The sequence below is a fragment of the Herpailurus yagouaroundi genome, unplaced genomic scaffold (assembly GCF_014898765.1).
Source record: "Herpailurus yagouaroundi ecotype Mexico unplaced genomic scaffold, PumYag 202, whole genome shotgun sequence".
NCBI classification, from domain to species: Eukaryota; Metazoa; Chordata; class Mammalia; order Carnivora; family Felidae; genus Herpailurus; species Herpailurus yagouaroundi.
The window spans coordinates 8536078-8547873 of NW_024412433.1; the positions used below are offsets into that span (position 1 = coordinate 8536078).

An 11796-nucleotide genomic window follows, 5' to 3' on the forward strand; every position below is an offset into this window, starting at 1 on the left:
ATTTTATATCTTCAACCTCCTGGGAGAGGAAGGGGGTAAAACTAAATTTGGACAGACAAAGAAACACAAACACAGAATTCAACTTCGGCTACTCTACAACGAGCCGGCTTTGATGGAATCAGTCAGCTACCTGGCCTTCTAAATTTAGCAGCTACTTTTTAGGAGTGATGGAAGTCGTGCGACTAAATTATAACAGGAGGGGCGCCTGGGTGGCGCAGTCGGTTAAGTGTCCGACTTCAGCCAGGTCACGATCTCGTGGTCCTTGGGTTCGAGCCCCGCATCAGGCTCTGGGCTGATGGCTCAGAGCCTGGAGCCTGTTTCCGATTCTGTGTCTCCCTCTCTCTCTGCCCCTCCCCCGTTCATGCTCTGTCTCTCTCTGTCCCAAAAATAAATAAAAGTTGAAAAAAAAAATTTTAAATTATAACAGGATAGGAAACGGAGATATGCTGGCTTTGGAAAGAGAAGTGTATCTGTTGTTCAGTGGCACAGAGGACTCTCCAAAGAGATTCTTGGAAACACTGTGAGATCTTTCTTTAGGAAAAGCAAACTGCATCACTATTGTTTCTGTCTCTTAAACACACTTTAATAAGTCTCTCAGGGGACATCTTAATTTTATTAGGTCAGTAAAAATTACTACAATGGATAAACAAACACTGATAGTAAGTAGTATGCTGAAATGTCAACTAATGTGAAATATAACAACTAAAACAGCTACAGGCAAGTAGTCTGAAGGAAACAATAGTAACAGCCAGGTAATCGGACATACGCCAAGCAAGTGAGACTCTGAATACAAATTAAAACATACATGGCCGGCAGTTATGTAAAATAACCTAGTTCTTTTCACGCTACTATTTTTCAATGTAATTGGAAGACTTGTCCTTTCAATACCAAAAAAAGGATGCACAGAATGATTTAGGAAGTGCATACACTTAAGAATATTTATGTCAGGCTGGGTTAACAAGTCTCAGTACAACCAAAAATCACACTCTATGGCATAAGGGAAGTTTGTCAAAGAAATGATCTGAAAACAAGCAAGTTTTAGAGTGTTTTTACAGCATCATTCAGAAACCACTAGCGTATACAAGATGAAACCACAATGTGGCCTGGGATCTGATTCAAGATTCAGAGGCTGTCACTCACCTGGAAGAGCTCTTTAAACGAGGGGTGTACCATGGGGTTGGGAACAAAAGGCAGAGCGTAGAAAGGGAGAAACTCTGTGGTCTGGCTCAACGCCGCCCCTTTGGTCTCCAGGTAGGTTTTGAAATAAGAAATCCTCTCATCCAGGTCCTCTTTGTCCTGCAAAGAAGGGAAGATGCTCGCCCGGGGTCTCCTGCTGGACATCCAGCCCCCTGTCCATCCCACCCTTTCTCCGAGGCTCCTTCAGTTCCAGCCACGTTGGTGGCATCCTCCCCACGAGGCCCAGGAAGCAGGCTCTCTCCAGCCATTCTAACACCACCCCCAATTTCACTCCTTGATCAAACTTTGTCAGGGATTAAAGAGAACTAGGTATCTAGTTCAATATACGGCCCTTTTACTTTATTATTGCTATTTTCTCATGTCCTTAAAATTCTAGACATCATTTCTACTGGCAGGACAAAACCTCACTTTGTGGGTCTATTACAACTTCCTTAACCAAGTCCCCCATTATTAGGTATCTGCACTGTTTTCCCTCGTCAGATTATCATAAACATTTGTCTGCATCCCCAGGATTCCCTCAGGTGAGACGTCTAAAGGTGAACAGGTGGACCTTTACAGTTTTTTGAAACAGAAGCTTCCACAGAATTCCTCCTTTCCTTTTGAAGCTAAGGACTGATCCTGCGGGCTTCGCCGGTTCTGTCAGATCCAAGGCAACTCAAGTCCCCCTCAGGCTTCGATTTCCTCCTGCGCCTCTTTGAGCCGCTCAGCCTGGAACTGGGTGCTCTCCTTCCCTGACCACCTGGCCGCCCCAGTTACGTGTGCCCTGTGTGTGTCTGTTTCCAATCAATGCATCTCATTTCGTCTACACCGTGAATCGCTTCTCGGCCTTTTGGCTAAGATCAAGTGTAGCAGCTCCACTGTGAAGCCCTCTTCTGGCCACCGGGCTTAAAAGAAGATGCAACATTGATGGATTTTCTTTATAGAACAGGAATAAGTATAAAGAAAGTGAAAATCTCCCATGATCTCACCCCCCGTGAGCACTGTCCTGATGTACTCTAAAGCTACCACGATGTACTGTGGAGCCGCTCCCTCCACCACTCACCCCTCCTCTGGCCCCCCTGATATTTTAATGAGTGAACACAGGTGCTGGGGCAGTAGCTAATACAAGGAGAAGCCACTAAAGAAATGCACGCGGTCAAATGTCAGCATGGCCCTGCTCCCTTATGTCACGCATTCTACACTCGGAGACACTCAGGCCCTGCGCTCCGCACACCTGCGCACGGCCTGCGGCGGCCATTCAGCCAGTGCTCAAATGGACCTTCGTCAACTGGTGTCTTTCCGCGGCTTAAACTTAAACTTCTCTTATGACAGTCTAATATGTGGTCTCAGTAGCTGTTTTCTTAGACATACATGTATATATTTCAAATTGCCAAATAAGGAAACTTCATTTTGCTGAGTTTTCAAAAATTTGAGGCATTGGGGAAAACCATGCAGCTTGTAAGACAGAAATTATTAACTCTCCATGTAAACTAGAAAATAAACTGCTGGGAATCAGATAGAAAATCATTCACAGGGGTGCCTGGGTGGCTCAGCCGGTTAATGGTCAGACTTTGGCTCAGGTCATGATCTCACAGTTTGTGAGTTCGAGCCCCGCGTCGGGCTCTGTGCTGACAGCTCAGAGCCTAGAACCTGCTTCGGATTCTGTGTCTCCCTCTCTCTTTGTCCCTCTCCTGCTCATACTCTGTCTCTCTCTCTCCTTCTCAAAAATAAATAAACGTTAAAAAAAAAAAAAAAGAAAGAAAGAAAATCATTCACAGGACACAAGACACCTACTCCTTGGAAGCAATATGATAAAACGGCTACAAAAACTAAATTAATGCTCAACTGCAAAACAAACAGCGCACATCCTCCTTGAACACAGCACTCAGACCCACACAAGTCACAAGAGGAACCTACAGGTCTCCCCACGGAGTGTTTCAGAAGATAGATGGCAAAATGGATGTGAAGATAGAATTCCAACTTCTGGGCAAGGGGGTCACCATCACGGATGGAACTGGGAACGTGCTCCTCCCACAGATCGAAGAACACCTTCTGGTCTCCGCTGTCAAATGCAGCAATGAGGTCCTTCTGTGGAGAAGACAGGAGACCGAACCCCAGTCACAAGGGATGGCCATTCTCCCAACACCCCAGATTATCCCAACCCACCCAATACCCCGGATACTCCACATGCTCCGGGGTTTCAACGTGATAAAACTCAGTCTCCTTTCCAAGATAAAGGACAGAAAGATAGAGAGCTAGAAGGTTTCAAGCATCTGAGGCTGAGATTTCTGCAAACCAACCCTGGTTGCGATATCAAGTCTGGGCTCTGAAAGGATCAGTTGGAACAGTGAAGTCCCTGAAGGGGGAGGAACCACTCCCAGGCCAAGGACTTGAGGCCAGAAAACTCACAGGCACACACATACCCTGTGGACTCGCTGACCCGCAGCGCGCAATCGATAAAAACCAGGCCAGACCCAGAGCCCAGTCAGGCCTCAGCGGGGCTCACCCCGCCCACAAAGCAGCTTGCCAACAGCACAGCTGTGAACCGGAGCTCATCTACGCTGACCCGTTCAATCCCAGGCCTGGGATGCTAACGCATGTCCCACTGAGATGGCACTCGGGAAGTGACTACAGATCCCAACACATCCATACAGTGTCCACCGATTACAGAAGCAGGGAAGCACAGGCTACAGCTAGAGGAGGGGGCACAGGCCTGGTACCATTCCGACCTCGGGGCTGTGCGAGTCTGACTATGCAGGGCAGACGGTTTCTGGACTTACTGTGCAATAGCTGAGATAGAGAATTCTGGAGAAAGGAGGTGGCGATTATCACGCCGCCTGCCTCACAAGAAGAATGTTAAGTGTCCCATCACAAATACCTGCTGCATAATTTTGTGGATTTAAGTATAAGGCAGAATGGAAAGAACTTCCTAACAGTCCAAAGCAATGTGATTCATATTATTTTCCTTATGATATCAAATGCCCAAGATACTCAGACCTACATTTTGTGCTCATTTACAAAAGTTTTTCTTGGATTGGATTTTCTGTGGAACCTCCAGGTCCCCCCACCCAACACCATTATTCATCACTATTATTTGGTCATTGTATTTTTACACTTTGTTTTTTCTTTCACACTTTTGAAAAATGGCTTTATAGTATTCCTCTATAACTACCTCTTTGGTTAAGGTTGTTTATAAATGAGCTTGTTAATATCATAAACTGGAAATAGACTGAACAATGTTGCAGTGTCTGGTTATACTTGAAGATATTCATTAGTAAAGAATCTTCAACTACAATTAGTATAGAAATGTTCTCTATGTCATGTGATCAAGAACATCTGAATATTGGGGCGCCTGGGTGGCTCAGTCGGTTTAGCGTCTGACTCTTGATTTTGGCTGAGATCATGATCTCACGGTTCGTGGGTTTCAGCCCCGCCTAGTAGCTCTGCGCTGACAGAGGGAAGCCTGCTTGGGATTCTGTGTCTCCCTCTCGCTCTCTGCCCCTCCCTTGCTCACTCTCTCTCTCTCTCTCTCTCTCTCTCAAAAATAAACTTAAAAAAAAAATCAGAGAAATGCTGTTTTAAAAAAAAAAGAACATCTGAGTATTACCTTACTCTGGAAGGTCTTGGCATATATTTGAATGAAACTCAGAATTTTTCAAAGTAAGTCCTATAAGAAGTGTCTGCCTCCTCGGAACCATCCTCTTGCTGTTACTCAGCCTTGGTAACAGCGAAGGACAGCCTGTCAGCAACCAGAGGAAGAGCGGTGCCCAACAAAATGGGAGCAGCCGAGCTCTGCCTCCTCTGAAAGAATGAGGAAGCCCGTTACTGGCCGCCACAGGGGTGGAGGGGATCTTCCCAAGTGGCAGTGCTGTTGGGGCCCGACCCCACACCAGGCTCCCCTCTGTTGAGCTCTAAGCGAACCCTGCCATCCCTGCGAGCTGCTCTGGAGGAAGCATTCTCCCATGACAGGTCTAGTGACCGAGAGCTCTTCGTGTGAATGAGTTTACTGTAGATTTGGGAGTATTTTAAGGCTTTGAGTTCCCAAAAATAAAAATAAACGTTGAAGGCTTTGAGTCAAGGTATTTTGTCAGGTGCCTTGGCAGAGTCCACATGTCAAATGGGCCATGTATAGTCTGTTCTAAATTCTACATTTGTAGGGGCGCCTGGGTGGGCCTGTTAGTTAAATGTCCGACTTCGGCTCAGATCATGATCTCACAGTTCATGAGTTCGAGCCCCACGTCGGGCTCTGTGCTGACAGCTCAGAGCTTGCAGACTGCTTTGGATTCTGTCTCCCCTTCTTTCTCTGCCCCTCCCCTGCTCATACTCTATCTCTCTCTCTCTCAAAAATAAACATTAAAAAAAATTTTTAATTCTACACTTGTAGACCTGTGACCAGATTTATAGATCTGTACCTGGAAACAGTCCCTGCATTTAAAATAATATCTACATACAAAGCAATCCAGTGTTATAACTCATAGAGTCACAAATATTAATGACCTTCTCTTGTATAAACCATGATCCCAGCCAGAACCACCAAGATCAGAATATTTACACACCATTAATAGTAACTTATAAACACAACACACACACACACACGCACGCGCGCGCGCGCGCACTGCTTAAAGAACAGTGCTTAGGGAAATTCTCCATTTATTGAGTGTCACTGAAATTGTGCAATATCTTTGCTGTTTACTTTTGTTTGGGATAGCCATCATGGTGGGTATGGCTGTACATTGGAGGAGCAGAAAAGATATGCTTGTGGCAATCAGAAAGTTTGAAGGTTTTTCAAGTTACAGAAAAATGGACCTGAATGCATCTGAGAGATACAAACCAAAACCACAAGATATCACTTCACATCCATCAGGATGACTACTATCAAAAACAAAACAAAACAAAAAATAAAACAGGTGTTGGTGAGGATGTGGAGAAACTATAACCCCTGTGTACTCTTGATGGGAATGTATGATGCAATTACAATGGAAAACTGTATGAAGGTTCCTCAAAAAATTAAAAAACGAACTACCATGTGATCAGTAACCTACTTCGGGTATAAATTCAAAATAACTGAAAACACACCTATGTTCGTAGCAGCGCTATTCACAACAGCCAAGAGGAGGAAGCAACTCAAGTGCCCGCTGATGTATGAATGGATAAACAAAATGTGGTACAGACACGTAACAGAATATCCTTCGGCTTTAAAAAGGAAGGAAATACCGTCACATGCTACAACATGGGTGAACCTTGAGGACATTATGTTACGTGAAATAAGCCAGCCACAAAAAGAAAAATACAGTATGATTCTACTTATATGAGGTATCTTTAAGCAGCGAAAGTCATAGAAACAGAAGTAGAATGATGGTTATTAGGGGCTGGGGGGAGGGAATGTGGGTAGTATTGTTCAACGGACAGAGTTTCAGATTTGCAAGATGAAAAAGTTCTGGACATCTGTTTCAGCACAACATAAATATATTTAACACTACTGAACTGTATACTTAAAAATAGGTAAGAAGGTAAATTTATGTCATGTGCTTTTTAAATCACAATTTTAAAAAAAGGCCCCGGAAACACTGAAGTGTGTGCGGCTGGCGCTGCGTGTGATGTCAAACCGGTTGCAAAAAGTGCACGGCAGCCATTTCTGGAGATACCAGCTACACAGAGAAGTTTCCAGACACAGAGCTTATCCTGCTTATGTGTGAGTTTCACAGAAGATTCTGAGCATTTTGCTAGTTAGCTATCAAGGATTTGTTAGATTCCTCTCAACGGTACCTTCAATTAAGAGATGCGCACATAGTTTTCCAACTTGCGGGGGTAACGGTGGGTGGCCCTCCTTCCTTCCGAAGGAACGTGGGGAAACTAGGTGCTGAGCGCCCAGGACTGAGGCTGAGATTTTGAGGAAGAAGCTCCACTCTGGTTAGGAACAGCCTCTGTGTCCAAGTCTAACAATGGCTCGATTCTGGTTTCATGTTCTGAAAAATGTGCTCTGGGGATGGGAGGTGCCCCGCCAGGCCGCCCACTGTAGCAGCATCAACAGAAGAGTCTGTGTTTGACATGGCGGCAGCTCAGTGTCCAGGTGCCTCAGGTCTGGAGGGACACTGGGCAGAGGGCACAGCCCCAAGGGCCACTTCAACAGTGCCCCATCCAAGGGAGTTGGGGATCAGGAACAAAGGGATCGTGGCTGCAGCCTTACTTCCAGCTCGTCGATAGGACTCTCAAATTAAGTGTCAATTTTTTCCTGGAAGTAGGCGTATCAGAACAAATAAAGTTATTAAAATAATAAAATCATGCAAAGCTGAAATACACCGTCTCAGGAAGCAGCATGCTCTCCTGACACTGAAGGATTCAAGGTGAACCAATCACTTACTTGGAATGTTACAAATGAGATGGAGGCATCGAATAACAGATTGAACGAGGACCTTTAAGGTCCCTTCTAATCCTGAGAGCTGAAGCCTGTATAACGTCTGTCCTCCGCAGCCCCTGGCATTCACAGAACTGCTTGGCCTTCCTTTCAGGACACTGCCTTTCAGTATGACTCTCGCTCCCTGCCCCCTCCAATCTCCCCAAGAGAGAATGAGAGCACCTGGAGGGCTGAGGTTTGTTTTGGTCTGGTTCACCACCGTGTCCCCAGAGCCTAAAATTCACAACCTATGCTGTTCAGGATGGAGATCACATTTGTTTCTGTTCCTAAGCATTGCATGGTTTCTTCTTTTTCTTCTTCCCAAGAAATGTACTTATGTGAAAGGTATTACATCACAACCCACTTCCTAGAGAAGGTATACAGATTTAAAGATGACATTACTAATTCATATGAAAACACCTAAGCATCTAAAAGTCACTCTGGGGTCGCTTGGGGGCATCTGGCTGGCTCAGTCAGTAGAGCATGCAACTCTTTTTTTAAAATAAAGTTTATTTATTTATTGGGGGGGGGGGGGGGGGAAAGAGAGAGAGAGAGAGAGAATATCCCAAGCAGGCTTTGCACTATCAGCACAGAGTCCAACACAGGGCTCAATCCCATGATACATGAGATCATGATCCGAGCCAAAATCAAGAGTTGGACACTTAACCAACTGAACCACCCAGGCACCCCTAAAGCATGCAACTCTTGATCTCCAAGTTGTGAATTCAAGCCCCACGTTGGGCATAGAGCTTACTCCAAACAATCAACCAATCAATCAACAAATAAACAAACAAACTAAAAGTCACTCAGACCAAGTTCCCAGAACAATGCCAATATTCTCTAATCATGGCATGTTTTACAAGTAGGGAGCATCTTGATTATTGACAGAGATCAAAGAAAAGCAAAATGTTACCTGGATGACCAGTGATTTGGAATCCCTTAAAGAGCCACCTGCTGTTTTAGATAATGGCTTTCCTTTTATTTTGCATTCTTTTGAAAATGTTTTCAAGGTGTCTTCAAATTCAGCAAAATCTAAATACTATAAAAAAGAACATAAGTGTATATACATTTCTCTATTTTAACATCAACAAAGTAACTGCCTTTGAAGTAACTATACCAGCTCCGTGTTATCACCAATTCATAACGGGGCTAATCTTTGGGAGAATTTGGGATCCAGCTTACAATTTACTGGATTGGTTGACACACGTGCCAAGAGCCTAGAAAGACAGTATCACAGAACATGCTTATTTACAGAAAATAAATTTGTTTTCAGGGAAAAAAAAGTGAGCTGCACGATTCATTACCATTATTAATAGAAACAAAATGATGTGTGCAGCAGCCTGAAAAAGGCAAAGGTGATCTTCAGAAGGCCTGATGGCTCTGGGTCTAGTAGGTCTCTGGGAATCTGCTACTTGAAGCAGGCACTAGAAATGCCTGTCCTTAAGAACAGAAGATAAAAGATGGGCAATGTCGGCAGTGACCTTGGAGCACGGCACTAAAGCTCACTGCCTGTCTAGAGACACCTTCCCCACCATGTACTCTACCGTTGTTCTCCACACTCCTCTGCCCTCCTTCTCAGTTTGTGGCAGTCACCTCCTGCCACCTCCTCGGGGTAGGCTACTTCCCCAGGTCCTGTCCACAACCCATTGCTGTGATGGCTTTAAGAATTTATTCATGAGATGGGGCGCCTGGATGGCTCAGTCGGTTGAGCGTCTGACTTTGGCTCAGGTCATGATCTCACGATTCATGGGTTCGAGCCCCGCGTCGGGCTCTGTGCGGACAGCTCAGAGCCTGGAGCCTGCTTCGGATTCTGTGTCTCCCTCTCTCTCTGCCCCTCCCCCCGCTCATACTCAGTCTCTGTCTCACAAATAAATGTTAAAAAAATTTTTTTAATAAAAAATTTTTTGAAAAAATAATTTATTCACGAGCACACCAAAAAATGACTAAGCTTCATTTCCGGGAGAGATGCCTTGCTCCCCTGCCGTGGCTCGCGGTGCCTACTGGACGGTTAATCACAGAATAAAACAGCAGCTGCGGTTTCTTTAGCACCATCGACGTGCTAGCCCCGTGCTAAAAGCAGTAGAGAATATATAAAAGCACAGGGTGTGGGTCCTGTCCTTCAAAAGCTTTCATTGTAGGAAGCCTAAATGTCCATTCATAGGTAACAAGTTAAGTAGACGCGGCCACTCAATTTGAAATATTCGACAGCATTAAAAAGTACGAGGCAGATCACAGGAAGGCAGTCACACTACACTACTGTGGGTGGAGAAAAGCCAAGCTTCAGAACAACATGTACGACAGCATACTCCATTTTGTAAAGCAAACTATAGACATGTACATGTATTTTGCATATTCACTGAAAAAAAGTCTGGAAAAATATACTAACCCATTAACAGTGGTCGCTGCAGGAGTGGAACAGGGTAATGAACTTTTTATATTTCCACATTGTTTGCATCTTTACCATGAGCACGTTACTATTATAATTTTCTTTAAAGAAATCTTTTCAAGTGACTTTAAGATTTCAATTTAGTTATGAAAACAAAAAATACATATATAATGGAAAACAGGTAACTCTAATGTAAGGATAGAAAACACATTTATTATAAGACACTATAAAATGTGTTGCATTATAAAACATGAGTTTTCAAGATCTTTTTTTCTGTGACCTGTGTGTGGTAAAACATACCTCTTTCACTAGTGCAAGTAATTCTGATTCGTGAGCCAGAACATCCCCCATATTGAACGGTTACTGTTAATTCTCAAGGCAGCAAAAATCTCTACAAGGCAAAAGCAGAAGATAAAAGCTTTCACTACAATCATCTGTGAAGTCATAAAAAGGTGGCTGTGGTGGGCAGAATAATGGTCCCCCATCCTAACCCCCGGAGCCCCTGACTATGTCGAGTTGCACATGGAATTAAGGTTGCTAATCAGCTGACCTTAAAATAAGGAGAGTGTCTATGATTACCTGGTGGGCCCAGTGTAAGCACCATGATCCTTATAAGGAGACAAGAGGGTCAATGTCAGAGTGATGCACTGCTGGCCCTGAAGATGGAGAAGGGACCCCACACCAAGGAGTGAGTGCAGGCAGCCTCTAGAAGCTCGAAAAGGCAAGGAACAGACTCTCCTCCGGAGCCTTCAGAAATGAACAAGCCCTGGGCCGCCCGGTGGCTCAGTCAGTCAAGCGTCCGACTTGGGCTCCGGTCACGAACTCCCAGTTTGCAAGTTCAAGCCCCACATCGGGCTCTGCGCCGTTAGCATGGAACCCGCTTTAGATCCTCTGTCTCCCTCTCTCAAAAATAAACATTAAAAAAAAAAACAAAACGAACAAGCCCTGTGAACACCTGGATTCTAGCCCAGGGAGACCCATTTTGGGCTTCTGACCACCAGGTCACTAATTTCATGGTAACTTATTACAGCACCACTAGGAAATACAGAGGCTAAAGTCCGACGTAATTCCTTCTTCTATGACAACTACTTAAAATGAGTGTGAACATGGGCTAGAAGGCAGTGTAAATGAGGATCAAGGCTTGCTAATGAGATTGGGGATGATTATTTTTCTAATGTGCCATAGTGTGGTATATGTAATTCAAACGATCAAGACCACAAAGTACATTTTAGAACAAAACAAAATTTGATAAGATTCATTCACTTAAGAAGGACATGCATTAAAATTAATCTAATATAAATAAACACAGAGTCACCAATTCCTCACACAGCCTCCAAGTAAAAAATAGTAATCGGGGGCACCTGGGTGGCTCAGTTGGTTAGGTGTCCAATTCTTTTTTTTTTTTTTTTTAATTTTTTTATTTTTGAGACAGAGAGAGACAGAGCATGAGTAGGGGAGAGGCAGAGAAAGAGAGAGAGACACAGAATCCGAAGCAGGCTCCAGGCTCCGAGCTGTCAGCACAGAGCCTGACGCGGGGCTCGATCTCACGGACTGCAAGATCATGACCTGAGCCGAAGTCGGACGCTCAACCGACTGAGCCACCCAGGCGCCCCTAGGTGTCCAATTCTTGATTTCGGCTCAAGTCATGAGCTCGCGGTTGTGAGATCGATCGAGCCTTGCATTGGGCTCCATGCTGGGTGTGAAGAAGCCTGCTCAAGATGATCCCTCTCCTTTTCTCTCCCTCTCCCTCTGCCCCCCCACTGCACATGCACACCCATTCTCTTAGAAAGAAAGAAAGAAAGAAAGAAAGAAAGAAAGAAAGAAAGAAAGAAAGAAAGAA

At 44.6% G+C, this 11796-nt stretch overlaps 1 protein-coding gene across 8 annotated transcripts in view; it reads right to left on the bottom strand.

Moving 5' to 3' along the window:
• Positions 1-11796, bottom strand: part of ARMC9 (armadillo repeat containing 9) — a 150287-nt gene that overhangs the window by 132467 nt on the left and 6024 nt on the right. For 6 of the 8 annotated variants that reach the window (XM_040450726.1, XM_040450724.1, XM_040450722.1 and 3 more), the window contains exons 2-5: positions 10257-10347; positions 8484-8609; positions 3094-3264; positions 1141-1296 (exon numbers count right to left, since the gene is read on the bottom strand). In XM_040450726.1, the coding sequence (XP_040306660.1) occupies positions 1141-1296; positions 3094-3264; positions 8484-8609; positions 10257-10307 (504 nt within the window). In that variant the 5' untranslated portion in view covers positions 10308-10347. The remainder of the gene's footprint in view (positions 1-1140; positions 1297-3093; positions 3265-8483; positions 8610-10256; positions 10348-11796) is intronic. The other 2 variants (XM_040450725.1, XM_040450727.1) reach the window with 2 other exon arrangements.